At 36.4% G+C, this 22363-nt stretch overlaps 1 protein-coding gene across 6 annotated transcripts in view; it reads left to right on the forward strand.

The window, feature by feature from the left end:
* Window positions 1-228: 228 nt before the first annotated feature.
* The window catches only part of LOC148947717 (uncharacterized), a 258938-nt gene continuing 236803 nt past the window's right edge, over window positions 229-22363 (forward strand). For all 6 annotated transcript variants that reach the window (XM_089095389.1, XM_089095391.1, XM_089095392.1 and 3 more), the window contains exons 1-4: window positions 229-363; window positions 2075-2143; window positions 7016-9629; window positions 11219-11707. In XM_089095389.1, the coding sequence (XP_088951515.1) occupies window positions 346-363; window positions 2075-2143; window positions 7016-9629; window positions 11219-11707 (3190 nt within the window). In that variant the 5' untranslated portion in view covers window positions 229-345. The remainder of the gene's footprint in view (window positions 364-2074; window positions 2144-7015; window positions 9630-11218; window positions 11708-22363) is intronic.

The raw sequence follows: 22363 nt of genomic DNA on the forward strand, positions 1-22363 counted from the left end.
TTTTATTTAATTTCATGTAGAAACCATTGAAACCCGTTAGATATATGCCACGATTTTGGAGTAAGTTGGATTTTGCTCGAAAGCTCCAGCCTCATTCTACCTGTTGCACTGCGTTAATGTCTCTCAAGTTCAATTTATCCTTGCGGCTGTCAGTGTTTTTCTGGGACTATTTTTACTAGAATTTTGTCGCGTGCCAGAAACCATCATCTCCGGTTTCTAAACATTTCCCAGTCAGTTTTCCCTTGGTTGTGTATACACACATGTTTTCTCCTCCGTATGTAAAATATAAGGTTTGAACGCTTATTTTGCATAATTTATAGGTGATTAAAGGAATTGATATTGAAGATGTCATACAGATCTTATGTGAGTTAACTTTTGCGGTTTTGTTTGTCGTATCGTCTTTGTGAAGTCAAGCTTTGTACAGTTGTTTTGTGAGTTATTCCGCTACTATTTATGGGATGTTATTTTGTTGCAAGGTGTTGATTTCACGGTTGCTCATAATTTCTTACATTTCCATTGGCTACTCTTTCCTCGGGAAAATGGAGGACTCCAAAGTGTACACATACAATGTTTAAGGGTCCCAATTACTTTTAATTAACATTTGCGTGGTTTACTGCATCTTTATAGGTTTGTACTGGGTTTTACGCCAAAGTTTGTTGGCGTCAAAAATTGTAATGGCGTTTTTCTTCTAACGTAATATTCCTTTCTTCTTCATTTTCATTTTCGACTCTTTCTGATTCTCGCTGTAGCTTGTCTTCTAAAAGCACAATTCTTTGTTCTTCACTTTCATTTTTGACCCGTCCTGATTCTCGCTGTCGCTTGTAATTCTCGCTTCCACTTATCTTCTAACCACATATTTCTTGGTTCTTCACCTTCGTTTTTACTAGTTGCTGTTATTGTTGTCGCCAGTATTCTAACCGCCTATTTCTTTGTTATTCATTTTCATTTATCATTACTCCAGACATTTTTTTCAACCCCCTTTGTCTTAGCTGCTCGGATTGGTCTTGTCACATTTGGTGGTCTTAGGTTGTTCATCTTCACCGATTGTTAATTTAGATTTCTCGGGTCATCCTACTGATCTTGTCTCATGTGATGGTTCAGTTTGTTCATTTCGAGCAATTGCTAATTAACACTTTTGTCCCCTAAGCATTGTTAAACTGCTTAAAACGCCTTTTGTAAATAGACTACACCTATTGTAATTAGACACTTGGTATCTTATAATTTGCTATATTTCATTTTTAATATTGCATGCATCATAGATACTAAGAACGATACGACCGCTCCTGGCGGGAATGTTGTAATTTATGCTCTTGAAATATGCTCACAAAAATGATGTTACTCCCATTATTCTTTTTCCAAAATTAAGGCTCTTAACGAGTTTTCTCAAACTCACGCTATATCCAGATTTTTTTTTTTCAGCCCAGAAAACCCCAGGATACCAATTTTTCCAAAAAAAAGTATTTAGGCGTTTTCAAGAAAAAAATTTATACATACATAAATAAATATGCAATTATTTGTAGTTTAAAGAGATAACATATATAACACACACACACACACATATATATATATATATATATATATATATATATATATATATATATATATATATATATATATATATATATATATATATATATATATATATATATATATATATATATATATATATATATCACTGTGCACCATATATCACTATGGTTCACCATATATATATATCCCATATTTATATATATATATATATGCACCATATATGCACCATATATATATATATATCACTGTGCACCATATATCACTATGGTGCATGGTACAAGGAAGATAACTGGTGCTGTAATTTGCACAGTCACTATTTCTCAAGCATTTGATTATATTCTTTACAAGCATTCAGAGCTCCGGAAGTATTATTTTGCGCATTAAAATCAGCCAGACTCTTATCTGAATTATTTTTTTACGATATTGAATCCACAAATATGTCAAGTGCTTTTACAATCAAGTCATTTGTTCTATGCTTTCCAAGAGCCAGATTTATTTGTTGCCCATCGTTATGCTTTTTAAGTGATCATGTTCTTTATTCCAGATGACACGATCGTCGGACAGTTACCCACAGCCTAGTCTCTATAGTGGATCTTCAATTTCAAGCAACAAGGTAGGTTGTATTTCTTGTCGAAAATTCAAATTAAACCAATCTCAATGTATGTGCTTGGTTAAATACGTGTGTCAATTTTGGTGTTTAAAAGTTTATTGTGCATAAATAGTTCCGAAGACTAAGTTTATCTTATTTTTGAGTTGGAGAGCCTTGCTCCACTTAAAGCAATCCGAATTTACCTACCAGATTAGCCGTCTCATAAGTGGTTGTCAGTATTTTTAAATTGTCTCCGATGTCTTTTTTTCTGTACACTCTTGTTTGCATCTTCAGTCAAAACTAAGTTCAGCCAACACGGTATTAAAATAATATGTTTGACTTTGCGGTGATAAATCTGAATTGGTGTGTCAAATAGTGGTAAATAAAGTAATTCTAACTCATATTGATATGATCTGTCAGGTATTGCCTCATTTATCAACTCGAAGTAACAGAGCAATTATTTGACCCAATAATTACTCTGTGGTTTTCAGCATGACAAATTTGCAATTGGTTTATTAGTACACCTTGAGAGCGAAAGTTTTTAATAATTTTTTTTTTCTCTTCAAAAATACATAGAAAAACATTCAGTTTTGTACGGACTTTGTTATGCGGATATATGAAATAAGAAATACATTAAAAAGTGTAATTTTGACTTCTTATGTTTAAATGATATATCTTATATGGTCTAAGTTAAGGAATGTCAACCAGGGGTCTTAAGATTCGTATGGTAATCTGCACAATATCTCATTATAATTGACATGGGTATAGACAGAAGGGAGTACGGTACTTCCGTATTATATGGGGCACACTTAAGAAGTGAAGTTTGGTGAATGCTAATGAAAAATAAAACAAAACATGATGAAAATACAATACTTCAGTAATAAAATTATGAAAACTAGAACAAAGAATTATGGTTGGGGGCGGCACAGAACGCATTAAATACCTAACATAACCAAAAGACCAACTAAATGTTTAGTTAAAATATAGCTACAATGTAATTTTCCACCGAGCCGAAGCTAATTGTCTGGTAAAAAGACTGCGAAAACCGGTTATTGTCTCATCTTTGCGATTCAAATTCTCGAGTGTGTACCATATAATGCGGAAATACCGGGAGTATTTAAGCGTTAGAACCCCTCAGAGCAAAATATAGTTTTATCGATGTGTTCCTCTCCTTTAAGTATTCAATATATTCTGAACTTGTCCCCTTTATTATATCTTTTGTCACGCCATCCCTTCCCTTATAGTCAAACATCTCTTTTTTTTACCCTCCCCCTGTCTGCTACCTAATTTTAGATGAGCTAATCAGCCAAATTCACTCGAAACCAACTTCGAAACACTCGAAAACAAATTATATGGGAAGGTTTTATATGTCTTAATTGATATTTGTCGTAATGAGAGCCATCGTTAGTTTGAACCATCGGTGTTCCTCCGTTTAGGTCACTGAGTTGTCAAGAAGTTTCCCAGAAATAAGTTCCAAAGGTGGCTAAAAAAAATATTCATCTTGCACAATTTCGTTTAAAACTTCGTCGCACTTTCGGTTCACGTAATTAATAATTGAAATAAATGAATAGATAATAACAGGTAAAAATTTACTTGAAACAATGAACTTAACAATACCGGAATTTTTTCTTCTGGTTTGGATTAGTATTGAGACGCTCTCGCATAATCTCATCACCGGAATTAAGTTCCGAGTCCTGCAGAGGGTCGCTGCAGCCGTGCAGCTGAATTTAAACTCTTCGTCTCCTATTACCAAGCAGAGCTCAAATGAGCTGCATCACTAAAGGTCAAGTGAACTTTCAATTTGTCAAATTATTAATGTTTTTGTGTACACTTGGAAGCACGAGGGAAGAAAGCCCTCTAGAGGCAGGATCGGAGACACAAAGGTGGCAGAACCGAAAGTGAACGCCATCATAACCGATAATTTCCGGATATAATGATATGTGCTAAGGGAAAGAACAGAGATTTAATTTATAATTCCTTTTTTTTATAGTTTTATAACAAGTAAATAGTTATTTCCAATTATAATTCAGAAGACCCTAATCCAATCCCACTTACTCTAAACACACACAAAAAAAAAACAAGAATGAACAAAAAGTAAAAAAAAAGAACGAAAAATGGAGCAGAGCAAGACTGAGACCGAATAACAGGAAATCTATAACTTAAACAAGAGACAAAAAAAGATTAATGTTTATTGTTTAAAATGCAACTATTTTAAAACTGAAAGTTTATGCTAAAAGTCACAAAATTAGAATCTCATTCGGCTTCCGAATCATTCTACACGTTAAAGGAAAGGGCGACCTAGCAAATATTGAGCCCATTTTATGAACATTTACAATAAAGCTTTTGTTTTGAAGGTGAATGTTTGAATTTTTCAGACATAAAAAGGAATTGTTGAGCAAAATTAACGTGTAAAGAACTTTGTAGGATTTTTAATTCTGATACAACAGTACGAAGAGTTCAAATGTAAATAAGCACTACGTGGAAGCTTGAAAACACAGAAATTACGAAACAACCCAAATGACGATTTCTTATAGAAATGTATCGTGGAACAGTAAACTTGATGAAAACATAAAAATAATCATGGGAAAATACAACATGTACTTGGTGCACCAAATTCTTTATTTTGCTATACCACACCGCGCAAAAAAGTAACAAAGTCAGAAAATACCAATAGGTTTTTTTTATCTGCCAGTTCTAGTGGCCAATTAAGTAAAAAAAACAAGTTTTTCTACTGAAAGTAAGGAGCAGCATTAACAATTAAAATGAAAATAAATTATTACGTATATGAGGGGGTTCACCCGCTTCTTAATATTTCACTCTTCACGCTGAGGTCATTTAGTACTTTTATAAAAGCTTCCTATTGTTTTAATTAAACGGCATTGTGTTTCAGAAGTCGTTTTTAAAGATTGTTTTTTACGCCAAAGCTTGACAAAAGTCAAGCTTTGGTGTAAAGACCGAGGTATTAAGAAGGGGGAAACCCTCTGAAATACGTAATTATTTCTGTTCCTTTTAAGTTTTAATGTTACTCCTTACTTTTAGTTGAACAATCTTATTTTTTATTTATTTAATTTATAAGGGTTTTTTAAATAGTGCCGGTAAATCCGGCTCACCCTCCACCAACAGATCGTCTAGTCAGTGGTTCTCAGATTGTGGTACGTCTACCCCTTGGGGGTACGCAAAGATTTTTGGGGGTACCCGGTCGGACAACAAAAAAAATAAAGCAACCCTTTAACTCTAGGAATGGCAATTTTATTAATATTTTAGCTATAGTTTACTTAGTACCGGTAACTGAGAAGGGGTACCTAAAATGTTTTGTGGATAAAAAGGGGGAAAGTGTTTAAATGAGTTTGAGAACCACTAGTCTAGATAATTCAATCCCGGGGAAAGTTAGTCTGTAAAATTGAGTCGGCAAAGAGAAAGTAAGACAAATAAAAATAGTTTTGCTTAGGAATTCTGGAAAATTCCCCCCGTTTAAAATTTCACCTGAAAAGTTCACCCCTCGGAAACTTCCTTCACCATGGAAAATTGTAAAATACCCCTAGCAGAAAATTCACCCTCCCCACAACCGAGAAATGTATGCCTACTTCCCAATAGCAAATCCTATAGCCTACGTAAACATTGAGCAAGTTTCATAACTTAAAGACCTTTCCCGAGGGGCTCTAGAGGATCATGTCATCTCCAAAGATATAGACATTGGACTTTTCAACTAAGCTGAACAATATGGCTATCTCAAAATTTTGATTGAACGACTTTCATGAAAAAAAAGGGGTGGGTGGGGGCTAGATAGACCTCCAATCTCTTTGGTCACTCAAAAATTGCACTAGAACTTTTACTTTCCGTTCGAATGAGACTCTCCAGGTATTATAGGACTATTTATTCCAAGCGATCAACCCTGAAAGGAAAAACAAAAACGCATCCGTGATCTTTCTTTTGGCAATAAAAAAAATAATGTAAATTTCCACATTTTTGAAGATGGGAGCTTGAAACCTCAACAATTGAGTTCTCTAATAAGCTGAATCAGATGATGTGATTTTGACAAGAATTCATTGATTTTTAGGGGATTTTTCCCTCCTTTTAAGAAAATCAGGCAAGTATTCTCAGGCTCGTAGCCTTTAATAGATAAAACTAAAATTAATAATTCTTATATATTTATAATCAACATAACAAGTCGATTCTTTAAGGAGATTACATAATAAGGAGATTAATCTCCTGGAAAGAAAAGGGAGGCAGAAATTAAAAATTTTCGGGCACAGTGTCGATTTATGATATTTTTTATCATAAATCGCACCGTGTCGATTTTGTTATATATTATATTCTAATTAATTAAATTGTGCAAAATCTGCATAAATCATGTGCTTATATTTATAAAAACACATAAACTAAATTAGAGAGTATATTTATTCAGTATCTTTATATATGTGGTATTTCTAGTATAGTTATTTTAGTATCACTATGTACAGTATCTCAATATTTGTCAAGTTTTCTCACAAAGGAGACAACAAGATATAAATTATTTTGTAATCAGTTTAAATTGCCAGCTATTTTCAGTACCTTAGTATATTCCCCGATAATCCCCCCAACCCAACATGAACATGCATAAACTCTCAATTGTAAGGTGTCTAATAGCATCTCAGGTTGGTATGATTTTGAGGGCAGTTGCACCCACGGGGGAGATAAGGAACTGGATGTCCCACGGGAAGACCTATACATTTCTTCTGGCACTATCTCAGGTTGCTATTTTGACTCAAAAGATGATATAAAAAAATTACTAAAGGCTAGATTTAAATACTTCATGTAGTGAATTTACTGTTATTTACACTGGTATTGAAAATACTCTCTTGATAAAAAAGGGAAAGATAATTTTTCAAAATGTTAATACTGAGTCATTGTTTTTAGGGCTATTCTACCGGGGCCAAACCAAGTATCACTTCGTATTCAAAAGTCAATGAGGTTCGGTCGCCGAAATCAGAAACGCTTGACAACACTGTTCGATCAGGGTATGAGCCTCGAAATCGATATAATAGCTCTTCCTATGAACCTGTGAAAAGCTATTATAATAATGGCTCAAGACAAGATGGGACCCTGAATTACAAGCCAAATATACGCGACGGAAAGTCTCCAAGCAAGTTCGGTACAACTGAACCCAGTAGATCATCTCTCGATTCTGACGGACAAAAGCGTTTTGGATACTTGAGTAGAGTTGAACCAAAAGGATTAACTAAAATACCGAGCTTGTCTGAAGATAAAGAAACTGCATATAATAGCAAAGAAAAAGTAAGTAATTTTGGAAGTCACAGGACTTCGAGCTTCCGGGAGAGAGAACCGACTGAACCCACAACCTCTCGCTTCTATAGCTCTCTACCTAGAAATCAAGGATCTGAAAAAACCTTCACCTCAAGATTTTTAAAGCCACAAGGGGAAACACCAGTGAGCTATTTAACGAAAAAAACAAATGAAGTAAAAGAACAGAGACTTGAGTCTACCAAAGACAACATAAATTTGATTGTTCCGACCTACCGTCCAAAATATTCACGTTTTTTAAGTTCAACCTCAAATCCAACTTGCAGCAGACCTAATAGCAGCCAAGATGGTTTTAAGTCACCCACTTCTCCAACTTTACCCGTACCTCCTGATATATTGGGATCAAAAGCAAATTCTTATTCATCTTCTCGGTTGAAACTCCAACCAGTTGAACACAAAAAGCAGTTTTCGTCACCGAAATCATCTGAATCGGCGCACTCTCCTGGTAATTCCCCAGAAAAAACTTCATCCAGCTCATATTCTTCTTCTGGAGAGGAGGAAAGAGAGGAGGATTTTCTCACATGCAGAGCAACTTCTCCAAATATGTATTGTGGCGATCCAGATCCAGGGAGCATAAGTGCTGAAAAAAAAGTAGAGAGATCTGCTAAAAAGCTAATAACAGCACAGTTTTCTAGCAAGGAGGTTCAAACTGATACGGAAAGAGAGGAACCAAGAAAGTCTCGTTTTGTTGGATATACTGGGTATGCAGGGCCGTCTTACAGTTCTTATACACCAAGTCGCCCCACTTCGAGCTACTACGACAAATATCTCTCTCGAAACTATACGACGAATTTAGCGAAATATCGAGATGAAACCAAAATAGAAGACACTCTAAAGAAGTCCCCAAGTCCTCTGGCAATGAAGCCGCCATTGTCCCCTTCAATATCAAAACGTAATGGCGAGTCTACAAATGACATCAAAGAAAAGATAAAAGCCGGCATTCTTGACGTTCTGATGTACACATCGATGGCTGGTAAAAGTCTGGAAAGAGTACAACGGTCATCATCTAGAGAAAAAACGTGTGCTAGGAATCCAACTGCACAAGCAAAATCACGATCACCCTCCGTTGAAAACCAACTAAAACCTCCTGTTTCTCCATCTTCTCGTGCAAGACGTATTGATCTTTCTCCATCTAACGAAATGTTTGGAAAACCTCCAGTATCTCCATTGCCGAGGAACATTTCCAACCCTAGCTGCTTAAGCAAAAGTTCATCAAGATGCTCATCAAAATCTTCACAACTTCCCACACAACCCAAACAAAAGCGACAATCTTTGGTTGGAAAAAAATCTTCAAGTGATGCAAGCAGTGAAAGTGAATCAGAAAGTTCAATTGAATTTAGTCCAAGTTCTAAGTCTTCGAGTATCAGTAATCATAAGAAAGAGAACTGTCAAAGCAGCTCTGAAGAAGAAACGTCTAGTAGTAACTCAGCTTGTCTTCCAGAATACCGAAGAAATGGTTCATTTTCAAGATCAAGAGTTATTAGCAACAATTCCAAATCCAGCTTACCTCGTTCCAGTCCAACTGCAAGTCACTCGCACGTGCTACATCGCAATAGTTCTAACTTAAGTCAAACAGAACTAAGAAATAATGTGCGTAAAAGTATGTCTGGCTCTAACCGTGGAAATTTGGGATCTCGGGCAAATTCAAGATCAAGCATTTTAGAAAGAAATCCGTCTAATTCCAGTAGAACAAGCATGATAGAAAGAAGCGGATCAAATTTGAGTCGATCTAGCTTAATTCAGCGAAGTGGATCTAACTTGGGCAGAAACAGAACCCCTCAAAATCCCTCTAATACAAGCAGTCGACGCAGTTCTACTGCAAGTATTTCTAAAATCGTACCTAATTTGAAACGTCATCCTTCTAAACAAAATGTCGTTGAAATTCCAAAAACAAATTTGGTCAAAGGTCGGAACTCATTTTCTAGTAGATCAGGATCTTCCTCTCCTGAAGTTTTGAAATCCAGTTCTTCCGATAAAATCCAGAGCAGCAGAAAGTCTTTAGCAGTGGAATGCACGAGAAAAAGCATCAGAAATCAGTCTCCCTCTTCTAGCAGCATACAAAACCGTAAAAACTCAATTGAACAGAAGCCTCTTGAAATTCCAGTTCATCAATCATCTTTCCAGAGCAAGGAGCTTGGAAAAATACAACGTAGCTCAACTGTTAGCTCAGATTGGTGGAATGGTGTTCCTGAACTGAGGTCTTCTCCAGGTTTGTTTCTACTTCTGATCTTTGATTCTGCTTGTGCGTGTTTCAATATTTATGTTCTTTCGAAAATTTAATCTCGAATGAAAACTTAACTATGCAATAGATCCAAAAAATTAGCTGCCGAATGGTCTGGGAAACGGAATGTACGAATTAAAGCGCTTTTGAGGAAATCTTAAAATGCTGACTTTTACTGACTTTTATTTTTTAGACTTTGCATCCCTTTTAGACCTGATGATATTTTCCACACCGCCTAAATTGACTAAGCATTGAAAACGTTAATTTCATACCATTTGATTTTTTTAAAATAGGGTATTTTAAACTCTATTCTTCTCCGCCCTTCTACGCGTGACCGCTAAAAAATATTAGGGTTTTAGCGAATATCTAAAACCGTATTCTTTAATCACTTGCGCTAACTAAGCTTCTGAGACAAAAATAGACTCTGTCAAGCTAGGTCCCCGGCAAGACCCGCATTGGTAGTATTGGTAGCTGTTCCACAACCAAGCGCCGATTTGCCATAGCTGGTTGACAAGTAGAAAAACGGATAAAGACCCCCAGAGCCATTGCTGGCGCATGCGGCGTCTATTCAACGTTTCAGTTGCTGTAAAAGTTGATGGGTGGAAATTAACTGGTAGTCAGCCTCGAAAGGCAATTGCTGTTCAATTTTTACATTTATACACGCGTAAAAAAAAAAAAAAAAAAAAAAAAAAATAATGAAAACTTTGGTTTATAACTCTTTATTTTTTTTTTTTTTAAGCTGTTTGTTTTGAATGTCTTTTTGAATATTTACTATATGACTGATTATTATTATTATTATTATTTGTTATTTAGAATATTGCTGTTAGTTTTTTCATGCTAAAGTTACTGTTGTAAAGGCTTAAAATTTCTCAGGAAAAGTTAAACTTATGGAGAATCCGTCCATTCTACAGTTTTTTTGCGGTACCCGTATTTCTTTCTAGAGGAGTGGACTAAGGTCAATAAAATTGCCTATTCGTTGCTGGTTTTACTACCAAATGGTCGCTTTTATTGTTTTATTGCTATCGCGGAGGGTTAGCCATGATTTTTGGCGTAGGTAGGATTTCATTATGGGAATGATTAAACTATTTCTTTTTAAGAAAGGGGGGGGTACAAACGCTGCTCAAACCTCATTCTAGCTACTCCACAAGGGAGTCCAGCCCTTATCAAGCTTAGTAACTTTAGTTTTAAACTAAGACTTAAGGCTTAATCCGAAGACTAAGACGTTTCGTTTGATTAATTTCAATTTTGTGAATGTTATTTGATTTCATTTTACGATTTCGGTTTATCACAGTTCGAAAATTTTTGCGGACTGTGAAGCCAAAATCTTCATGAGAACTGTCTATTTTTGGATTTTTGAAGAGATTGTTTATTATTAAGCGTATTAAACCGCTATCAATCAATTCCCTCTGTTTGAGCTTGACATTGGTTTTGGTACTTTTTGCACAGCTACATAAAAATAAAACTCAAGAAAAATGACTTTTACAGAGCAAACCAATTGTAATGTTTTTTTTTTTTCTTTAAGGGATGGAAAAATATTTTTTTTACTTGTAAAAAATTTATTCCATATTTTAATCTAGATGAAAATGAAAAACAAGATCATCATTTACCTGACTCTGAAACTGAATCTACGTCTTCCAGTGAGCTGCACAGTAACAAGAAGTCTGGCTCCCCTTTTCTCCCTCCTCCAAACCATGATGTATTCCCGAGTAATGAATCACCTAGTTCTGAATTGGGTGATCGCACATCTCCCGATGGATTTGAATGGCCGGAAGAGCCTGTATCTCCGCCTCCTAATCTTTACGTTGTGAAGAAGGAAAAATCTTTGCCTAAAGTGGAAAAATATTTGGATTACGATGGGGAAGCTATATCAAAAGTTGAAAGTAATGATGATGATAGCAGTATTGACAGTGAATCTAGTGAAAGTGACGAAGAAAGTTTAAGCGAGGCTCTGAGTAAAGCCATCGGCAAAGAAGTAGCTGTTTCTGATGAAGAATTGAACGAAGTTGAAGACGAAGATAATGACATGAAGGAAATCATTTTCCCTTCTGATAAGAATAAATGTAACGGTAAGTTTTTATATTCTTAAGAAATTTCTTTCGTTTTAATTCGAATGGACAGAAACAATCCAGTAAAGCTGTGACACTCATTAGACAGAAGAAAATTAAATTTGTCTATTTACAGTTTCAAAGTTTCTAGAAAATATGGTCTTATAATGAGAAGTTCCTAAACCCTGGGTTACGCATAATCTGGGATAAATGGAACATTGGAGCATTCATCACAATTCATATATTTTCTACTGTTCATGAAATTAAAGTCACAATATTAATGGCATGTTATCCATGATTTTGAGCTAGGTTTCATCTTTACATATACATTTAAAATCGCACTGTTTAATGGTTTGCGCAACAAGAAATCTCCAACTTTGATTCAGTTTACCCCTAGAATATGCATCAGTTTAGATTGATGTTTTGCATGCTTGCTATAGGCGCAAATCTCCTGGACTTGGACGCTCTGATCTCAGCAAGGAAGACTCTTTTAAAAATTTCACTAATGGAAATAGTCGTCGCCACTGACAAAGAAGTTTTGGCAATTATGCACGTCCCACGTAAAACTTTTTAGCAGAAAGATAGATATTATTGCTTGTTTAAGTTGAAAACGTATGATGATTTTGAATCTATATGATTTGAGGCAAAAAAAGGGGCCCATTGCCCCAACTACCCCTGCTTTCGCCACGTTGCTTCGTGCTTTAATGGACTTACGCAAGGGTTTTCAATCATTGATGGAGGTACAAATGTTGCCCTTAGACTCTTTAACATTGCCCTCTTGGCCCCTTGCAATTTTAACTTTTAAGCAGAACGATAGGTATATTGTGCCTTTTTTGGAAATGAATCACACAAGGATTTTCAATAAAAACGATTAAAAAATAAAATTGGGGTAGTTGTACCCTCAATCGCGACATCGCTCTCCCTTCAGCACTTAAAACTCATTCAAACATGATTTCAAGCCGAGGGAATTACAAAAGTAAAAAAAAACATTGGTTCGGACGAAGAAGGGCCTAAGAAATTTCATTGTCAGATTGCCCTGAAATTTTTATCTTCCAGTCTTCAAGCAGTTCCCAGTTCACCAGAAATTTTCTTAATAAAGGGCTCAAGTTCGTCCGAATATGGGCCAAACAAACTTTTTTCGGTCAGCCAGGACCAAGAATGTCTTCAATCCGCCCGAACCACACGGAGTTTCTAGAATGCTTTTAATCATTACTGACGTAGATAATTTCGGAGACCACACTGCCTTTCCATGACGATAAATACAAGTTCAAACAGGGATAAAATCTTTTTAATAGACAGTGTTTCACAAACAGTGATAGAAATTAGCAAAAAATACCAGCTATTTCGGTCATATTTACAGTGACCGTCGTCAGTAGTAAAACTAAACTGAGTAAAAACTAAGTTTAGTTTTACTACTGATGGCGGTCACTGCATATGTGACTGAAATATCTGGAATTTCTTGTGAATTTCTTTCCCTGTTTGTGAAAAACTGTCAATTAAAAGGATTTTATCCCTATTTGAACTTTTTTTTATCATCATTACTGACGAAAAGAATAAGAGATTCATGATGCCCAAAACCGAATATCGGCTCAAAAATTACATCCACATTTCCTGGACAAAGTGGAAGTCAATGATGAAAAAAAGATTGGAACTAATTTTAGTGTTATATAATTTTTTTCCATTTCTAGTTAGGTTGAAAGTTACGGGGCATGTAGACAAAGCCAAGACAACATAGCCGAAGAAGAACAATTTTAGAAATGGATTCGGTTGTATTGATTCATGACGTCTGATGTACTTTTTTCTAAGACTACTCAACAGCACTCAGTATATAAATGACCTTTACATGCATTCATTTAAACGCATTAATATTTGAACAAAACAGAATATGAAGAGATTCTATTAGTCTAAGAAGAAACATCTGCATACAGGGGTTCAAAAATGAGGAAGGGGAAGATGAAATAATTTTGCGCTCTTGCATTTTTGTATTTAATTAGACTCGTGGTTTTGGAAAGAATATTCCTAATGTACAGTATAAAACTTGAATAGCGTGTTCTCGTTTGCTTTTAAACTTTACTAGTGCTATTTTTTATACTTTCTCACTTTGTTTCCTTTTTGTATTGATAACAAATATATCACCTACTGTTTTGAAAACAGGTACTATTTTATTGCTCAGATCTGACCTGGATTCATTCCAGCCGCGTCTGCCAAAGTGAAATCCACCGAGTCCAGGAAGCGATTGTTTTATACTCTAAGGATTCCACACCAAAGTTTTCTCCTTGGCAGACGCTAGATCTGAATTAGAACGGGGCTTCTGCTGTCTTCTTTTCAGCAAAATATTTTGCCTGTCTCAGTAGAGGAAAAAGCTGTTAACGTTAATATAGAGCTGATAGTTAAATAAAAAGACAATTCTGGGAAAATCTTCAAGAGATTGTTCTGAGATAGTGATTTTGCTCTGGTTCATATTGTTCAAGTAATGGAAGCTTGGGGAATTTACAAATCACACCGAGCTTTAAAAAAAATTGTCACAATAAAAACTAATAAATAAAGATACAATACGTAACATCAAATACTGAAACAAATAAACAACTGGAAGCCAAAAATAAGAATGAAAGCCAGAAAATGATATAGAAAGAAAAATGATATAGTAAAGATCGACAAAAAACTCCATAAAATACAGAAAATATAAAAGTATGTAAGATAGAGATATTTTAACACGAGTCGAATATTTCAGGTCAGAATATGTCTCCCCTCCCCCAACTCTGTTTAAGAGATGCTGAAATTCATATAAATCCCAGAAACATCAATTGAAACAGTAATGTTTAAGGGCTTTCGGTACCAAAAATATCATTTTGCGAGTCTCAGTGTCGGTTGACAGTTTCAAAGACAAAGGACACATTAGCAAATTTTCCCAGTACAACAGAGAGTTCCCAAAGCAATTTTTGTTAAAAATGATAGGGGATCTTTTGTGTATCATTAGTTCGAAAAGCTAAGGAGTGGCTAGTTTAAAACAGAGGAAACCATCGTATCTCTTAGTAATTGTTGAGCAAAATGTTGTCTAATCAATGTACGTACAACATGAATAATGTGCATTCTGTATCCGCAAGGATTTCAATCAAGACAGTTGGCACAACAGAAAGGTTCCAAAATCGTAGAATTATTCATACACATTTCTTTTTAGCTGATTTTTATGTTTTCCAAACGGGTATACTACAATATTTTTTGGGATTGCCCTTTCCTGAACCTTAGATAAAAAATTCCGCTCCGTTCAAACAAAAAACTAAATTTACGCTTCTTAATGATCAAGACCGTATCCAGCAGGAGGTTATGGGGTTTGACCCCCCCCCTCCCTAAAAAAAATATTTGTCTGACTCGTGAAAATGTAACAAAAATGAATAACCAAATTTGATGCGTTTTTTAAGTTTTGTTTGTAGCCCCTCCCCCTCTCGAAGAAATACCCCCCTCTTCGAGCAAAAATCCTGGATACGACTTTGCTAATGATGTGCCGCAACTTAAAACCCGTATTAAAAATCATTTCTTTTCAGGAATTTGGTAGTGTTAATGGTTCGAGAGAAGGCTTTTTTTTTTTTTTTTTTTTTTTTTTTTTTTTTGCCATTTTATATTTATCATTATTTTCAGTTATTATTATTGTTTTCCCCTTTTTTCATTTTAATTGGTTTGGTGATTTGGCACGAATGATATCCAACCGGTCGTTCTTTCAAGTATCTTTTTGCTTTAATGCGACTTTTTGTCCCATTGAGTTGTTTTTTTGTTAATAAAAGTGTATTATCCTGAACCTGAAATGTATTTTCTTGAAATCTGAATATCTCCACCTCTCAAGGCCGTATCCAGAGGGAGGGGGGTTAGGGGGTTTGAACCCCCCCCCCCCCTCCCGAAATGTTTGTTTGACTCGTAAAAACGTAACAAAAATGGATATAAACAAATTTGTCTGCGTTTTTTTAGTTTTTTTCGTGCAAAAGTCCTCCCCCCCCGAAAAAAAATCTTTGAGTAAAATAGCCTCCGAAAAAAAAATTCTGGATACGGCCTTGCCACCTCTGATACCATTTCTATCACTATTTTTACCGACCTGGGTGTTAAAATCTCCTAATAAACACAACGTATTTCTAACCTGGGACTCAGTCTATTTGCTCCTGTAGATGTAAGCAAAATTCATATACACTCATACTGAGTCACTACTTTTTCAATCAGTTGGTTCTACAGTGGCATATACTACTATGACTGATACCCCGCATATTTTAGTCTCGAAATGAGCGACTAGCATTCTGTTACTAATACGTTCCCAACTTAAACGAGATTTAGCAGCTTCCTTATTCATCATGAGCCCTACTTCCTGTAATGTACCCCATACTTCTTGCCTGAGTAGATAAATTTTATATCACCTAATTTCATGTTTTCTACCCCACGGATATGAGTTTCTGAAGCTGCTCATAAGTCCAGTTCAAAGCGTCTGAATTCGAAAGTCAAAATGTCGATACAGGTAGTTATTTTTTAACGCAGTAACACTCCAAGTTGTATTTTTCATATTCTTTAACTCATTGAAATTATTTTGGTCTCAGGAAAAGCAAAGTTCCCAGGACCAGTGAAGGACAGGGACTAACACATCTTCTCAATTCTACACAGAAGCGATTAAGCCGGCTTAGAACCGGATTAAGCGCTCCCTGGGACTTCAGTAACAAGTTCCTGGAACTTCCAGTTGAATGGAGGCTTTGTGAAATCCTAGGCCCATCTTGGTTATCACATGGTTTCCAGCGTTTAGCGATACTCTTCTAACAACAAGAGTTGAAATCCTGTACAGGCAATCTCAAGCCTATTACATCTGACTCATTGTATATTCATCCCTATGAATATTATACTAATACGGGAATACAACCGACAGTAGATAAGTTTAACTTGGAAGAGGTAGTTCAGTCCAAAACGCCAACCAAAATAGACCAAATAAAGAAGAAATACCCCTTAATCAGAACTTAATGCAAATTTCGTGTCGTTTACTAGGCTATAATTTCCTAGAGAGGCACCCCTCTTCAAGGTCACCCTGCAGCGCGTTGGCCATTACCTTGCTCGTCGAAGGGGGGGCCATTACCCCCTTCAAGACGCTGATGTGCGCTGACGGATTCCCTATGCTACCTAGGAGCGTGGGATCAAGCTTCGCTTCCTAGAACTCTACCATCGCCGCAGAAACTCTTAGGCTTAGCTTAGCCCTTGCTTCGACCTAGAGTAAACAATAGGATTCAGGAAGGGGTATAACACACTGATAGGTCTAAAAGCATTTTTTGGTCTGAATTCTTGGTAACCTTTTTTTGAGCAAACAAGAGCACACACCTTTAAGTTAAAATTTCTAAGAACAATTTGGGCTCAGATTTAAAAAAAAATTTTCTCGTGACTTGCATTAAATTTTGTTATTGTACTGGTTATAAGCTGTCGGCCTGTCGTCTGACTTGACTAAACAATCTGTCAGTCAACAGACATAAGGTAGAATAAAATCGTAGCGGATATTATTTTGCCAGGACTGGGAAAAAAGCATGCTCCCTCCCCAAAAAAATAATATTCCATTAACCCTTTCCTCCCTTCACTAGAAGATAACTTTTCCTAAAATTTTTAGCACGATCCGCGAGACAAAACAGGGTATAGTTAGAAAAACACATATAAAATACCTGGTATTGAAACCAATTGCCTGTTCGTAATTTCTATAACGAGACATAGCTGCTTGCCTCTAGACCCGTGACTCCCAACATGGAGCGCAGGCCCCACCGGTTGGGCAGGGCAATTTTTTGGTGGGTATATATTATACTTTAGATCCTTAGTTGTGAGTCTGTGATATAACATCCATCAGAGTTGCCACCTGTAGCACGAAAGTGTTATTTTAGTACTATTTCATCATGTCTAGCACTATGGCAGACATATAAAATGTAATTACATGATGTGTCTGACATCAAAATATATGTCAGAACATTTTTAATCATGACAATATTTTAAATACATTTAGATACGGGATATGCCTGCTCGTGTACATTTTCCCATTCAGCACTCTGATCAGCCCAGGATACAATTTTATTCATCATAGGCAGCGCGCTAGCGCTTCCTGAGTAAAGAACGATGTGGGCACAATGTTTTTTTGTTTTTTTTTCTCCATACCCGGGCACTTCGTATCGAAGGAGTTGTCATAGAAACTTCGAAAAGGGCTCATTCGATAGGAAATTGTAGTGGCTAGTGTCCTTTTTAATAGTCGTAAGTGATTGGAGGGCAACTAGCCCCCCCCCTCACCCATCATTCTCCCCAACACATCCAATCGAAATTTTGAGATAGCCATTTTGGTCAGCGTAGTTGATTTCCAGCTAGAAAATATGTTTTTTAGGAGGACACTCCCCCACAACCCTTGGGGCAAGGGTTTTAAGTTAAGCCCTATGGGCATGTAAGTACGATGGTGGCACAATGTATCATTTATTAATTTTTTCCTTTAGAACAGGGCACTTCATATGTAAGGGGTTGTCGTAGAAACTTCAAGAGGGGCTCATTCGGTTGGAAATTGAGAGTTCTAGTGCCCTTTTTAATAGTCGAAAGTGGTTGGAGGGCAACTAGCCTCCCCCCTCACGTCCATCATTCCCCCAAATACATCCAATCAAACTTTTGAGATAGCCAGTTTGTTCAGCGTAGTTGATTTCCAGATAGAAAATATGTTTTTGTGGAGGACACTCCCCCACAACCCTCAGGGAAAGGGTTTTAAGTCATGCTCTAGGGGCATATAAGGTTTTTATAGAAGGCGGAAGTTGTTGCAGAAACTTCAAAACAGGCTCATTCGATTGGAACCTCAAAGGGCTAGTGCCCTTTTTAATAATCGAAAGTGATTGGAGGGCAACTAGCCCCCCCCCCACGCCCGTCATTCTCCCACACACATCCAATCAAAATTTGGAGATAGCCATTTTGTTCAGCGCAATTGATTTCCAGACAGAAAATATATTTTTGAGGAGGACACTCCACCATAACCCTGAGGGCAAGGGTTTTAAGTTATGCCCTGGGGGCATAAAATGTTTTTATAGAAGGTCTTGTCGTAAAAACTTCAATCAAGCTCATTCTACTGGAAATTTAAAGTACTTGTTCCCTTTTTAATAGTCGACAGTTATTGGAGGGCAACTAGCCACCCACGCCCATCACTTTCCCGAACATATCCAATCAGCATTTCGAGATAGCCATTTTGTTCAGCGTAGTTGCTTTCCAAATAGAAAATATGTTTTTGAGGAGAACACTCCTCCACAGCTCTCAGGGCAAGGGTTTTAAGTTATGCCCTGGGGGCATTTAAGGTTTTCAAAGAAGGTGTTGTCATAGAAACTTCAAAAAAAGCTCCTTCGATTGGAAATTCAAAGGGCTAGTGCCCTTTTTTATAGTCGAAAGTGATTGGAGGGCAACTAACATCACCCCCCACACCAATCATTCCCCCAAACACATCCAATAAAAATTTTGAGATAGCTATTTTGTTCAGCATAGTTGATTTCCAGATAGAAAATATATTTTTGAGGAGGACACTTCCCCAAATCCCTCAGGGCAAGGATTATAAGTTATGCCCTGGGGGCATATAAGGTTTTTATTGAAATCTTTGCCGTATATACTTGAAAAAGGGCTCATTCGATTTGAAATTCGAAGAGCTAGCACCCTTTTAATAGTCGAAAGTGATTTGAGGGCAACAAACCCCCCTCTCACGCCCACCTTTTCCCCATGCACATCCAATCAAAATTTTGAGATAGCCATTTTATTCAACATAGTTGAAAGTCTTGGAAATTAGACTTTTAAGGATGACAACCCCCCCCCCACAACCCTCAGGGCACGGGGTGTAAGTTATGCCCTGGGGGCATATAAGGTTTTTATTGAAAGCGTTGTCGTAGAAACTTCAAAAGGGCTCATTCAATTGGAAATTGAAAGGGAATTGAAAGGAAAATTGAAATTGAGTACCTTTTTGAATAGTTGAAAGTAATTTGATAGCAACTAACGCCCCTCTCACACCGACCATAGTCCAAAACACATCTAATCAACATTTTGAGGTATCTATTTATTTCATAGTATTTGAAAGCCCTTGAAATTTGGTCTTTTAGGATAATAACTTCCTCAGTGCCCTCAATGCAAGGGTCGTAAGCTATGCCCTGGGGAATATAAAATTTTTATTGAAAGCATTGTCGTATAAACTTCAAAATGGCTCATTCAATTGGAAATTGAAAGGGCTAGTGTCTTTTTAATAGTTGAAAGTGATTGGATAGCGACTAACGCCCCTCTCACGCCTAACATTTTCCAAAACACATCCAATCAAAATTTTGAGATATCTATTTTGTTTATTTTAGTTGAACGTTCTGGAAATTAGGTCTTTTAGGGTGATAACCCCCTCAGAACCCTCAGTGCAAGGGTTTTAAGTTATGCCCTGGGGGCATATAAGGTCTATATAGAAAATCGTTGTATAAACCATAGGCAGCGCGATTGCGCTGTCTAAGTAAAGATCGGGGACAATCGAGAACAAGACAAGAAACGGGGAACAAGTAAAGGGGAGGACACTCCCCCACAACCCTCAGGGCAAGGGTTTTAAGTTATGCCCTGGGGGCAAATAAGAACGATGTTGGCACAATGTATTATTTATTAATTTTAACCTTAAAAGCAAGGCACTTCGTATAGAAGAAGTTGTCATAGGAACTTCGAAAAAGGCTCATTCGATTGTCAATTGGAGTGACTCATTCCCTTTCTAATAGTCGAAAGTGATTGGAAGGCGACTAACACCCCTTCCACGCCCACCATTTCCCGAGACACATCCGATCAAAATTTTTAGATAGCCATTATGTTCAGCGTAGTTGATTTCCAGATAGAAATTATGTTTTTGAGGACAGTCCCTCGCAGCCCTTAGGGCAAGGGTTGTAAGTTTTGCCCTGGGGGCATATACGGTTTCTTATAGAAGGTGTTGTCGTAGAAACTTCAAAAAAGGCTCATTCGATTGGAAATTCAAAGGGCTAGTGCACTTTTTAATAGTCAAAAGTGATTAGAGGGCAACTAACCCGCCTCTCACGCCCACCTTTTCCCCAAACACATCTAATCAAAACTTTGAGATAGCCATTTTAGTCAACAAAATTTTAAGTTCTGGAAATTAGGTCTTTAAGGATGGCATCCCCCCCCCACAGCCCTCAGGGAAAGGGTTGTAAATTATGCCCAGGGAGCATATAAGGTTTTTATATAACGCGTTGTCGTAGAAACTTCAAAAAGGGCTCATTCGATTGGAAATTGAAATGGCTAGTGCCCTGTTTAATAGTCGAAAGTGATTGGAAAGCAACTAACACCCCTTCCACGCCCACCATTTCCCCAAACACATCCAATAAAGATTTTGAGATTGCCATTTTGTTCTACGCAGTTCGAAGTTCAGGAAGTTATACCTTTGAGCAGTACATTCTTCCCACAGTCTTCAGGGCAAGGGTTGTAAGTTATGTCCCAGGGGCATATAAGGTTTTCATAGAAATATTTGTCGTAGAAACTTGAAAAAGGGCTCATTCGATTGGAAATTCAAAGGTCTAGTGCCGTTTTTAATAGTCGAAAGTGATTTGAGGGCAACTAACCCCCCTCTCATGCCCATCTTTTCTTCAAACACATGTTGCCTTAAGATTAAATCAAAATGCACTGTGATAATGCTTATTCCCAATAAGGCATCTCAGCAGTATCCCAAGAACGACTGAGGGTATTATGTTCAAATTTTCGGGGCTTCTTGTGCTCTTAAAATTTAACCAAATCAAAATAGCGTAAGTGTATCCAAGCTATTAAAGAAAGTTAACAGATTTTTTTGCGAATAGTATCAAGTTTTCGATTTCAGGTCAACTAGAGGAGGTATGAAACTAAATTAAACAGTACTTTTTGTGTCCAGATCTTTAAAATTGTGCATGTTGTTAAAAATTGCTGAAAATTTTTCTCCAGCATGCAAATAGCAGGCCAAACTATAAAGTCTTAAAAAACGAAATTTTTAAAGTATTTTTTTTCCCCCTGAAAAGACTATGTCAATATAAAACGAACAGAAATTAATTAAAAAAACTTTTTCCACAAAATATGTTTTTCAAAGATAAGTAAAGAACTCCATTTAACCAAAAATGAGCAAAAATAAAATAATATACCAAGCTTGAAAATTCCGCAAATCAGCATTGATATATAAATGGAACCCAAATCGAACAGAAATTACAATAATTAATCAAGTCAAACTCAAAACAAGCAGAAATTAGCGTAAGTTTGGCGCAAAACCCCTATGCCTTCCCAAGGCCAGAGCAAAATTTGCACTTTACTGAAAAAATACAAATGAATGTGCATTGTCAGTTTAATATGCATATACTGAAATTTAGTAATCAAAATGTTAATATTATTTGATTTATTAAAGTTATAAAAGTAAAAACATTTATATTTTTTCAGTAAAGTGCAAATCTTGTTCTGGCCTTGGGAAGGCATAGGGGTTTTGCGCCCAATTTATGTTAATTTCTGATCGTTTTGAGTTTGACTCGGTTAATTATAGTAATTTCTGTTCGTTTTGGGTTTCATTTATTTATCGATCCTGGTTTGTGGTAGTTTCACGCTTGGTAGATTGTTTGATTACATTTTTGCTAATCTTTTGTTAAATGGAGTTCCTTACTTTTCTTTGAAAAACTTATTTTGTGGAAAAAG

Source organism: Artemia sp. Qi Xiang Cuo, chromosome 10, assembly GCF_049724085.1.
Source record: "Artemia sp. Qi Xiang Cuo chromosome 10, ASM4972408v1, whole genome shotgun sequence".
In the NCBI taxonomy this organism is placed as follows: domain Eukaryota; kingdom Metazoa; phylum Arthropoda; class Branchiopoda; order Anostraca; family Artemiidae; genus Artemia; species Artemia sp. Qi Xiang Cuo.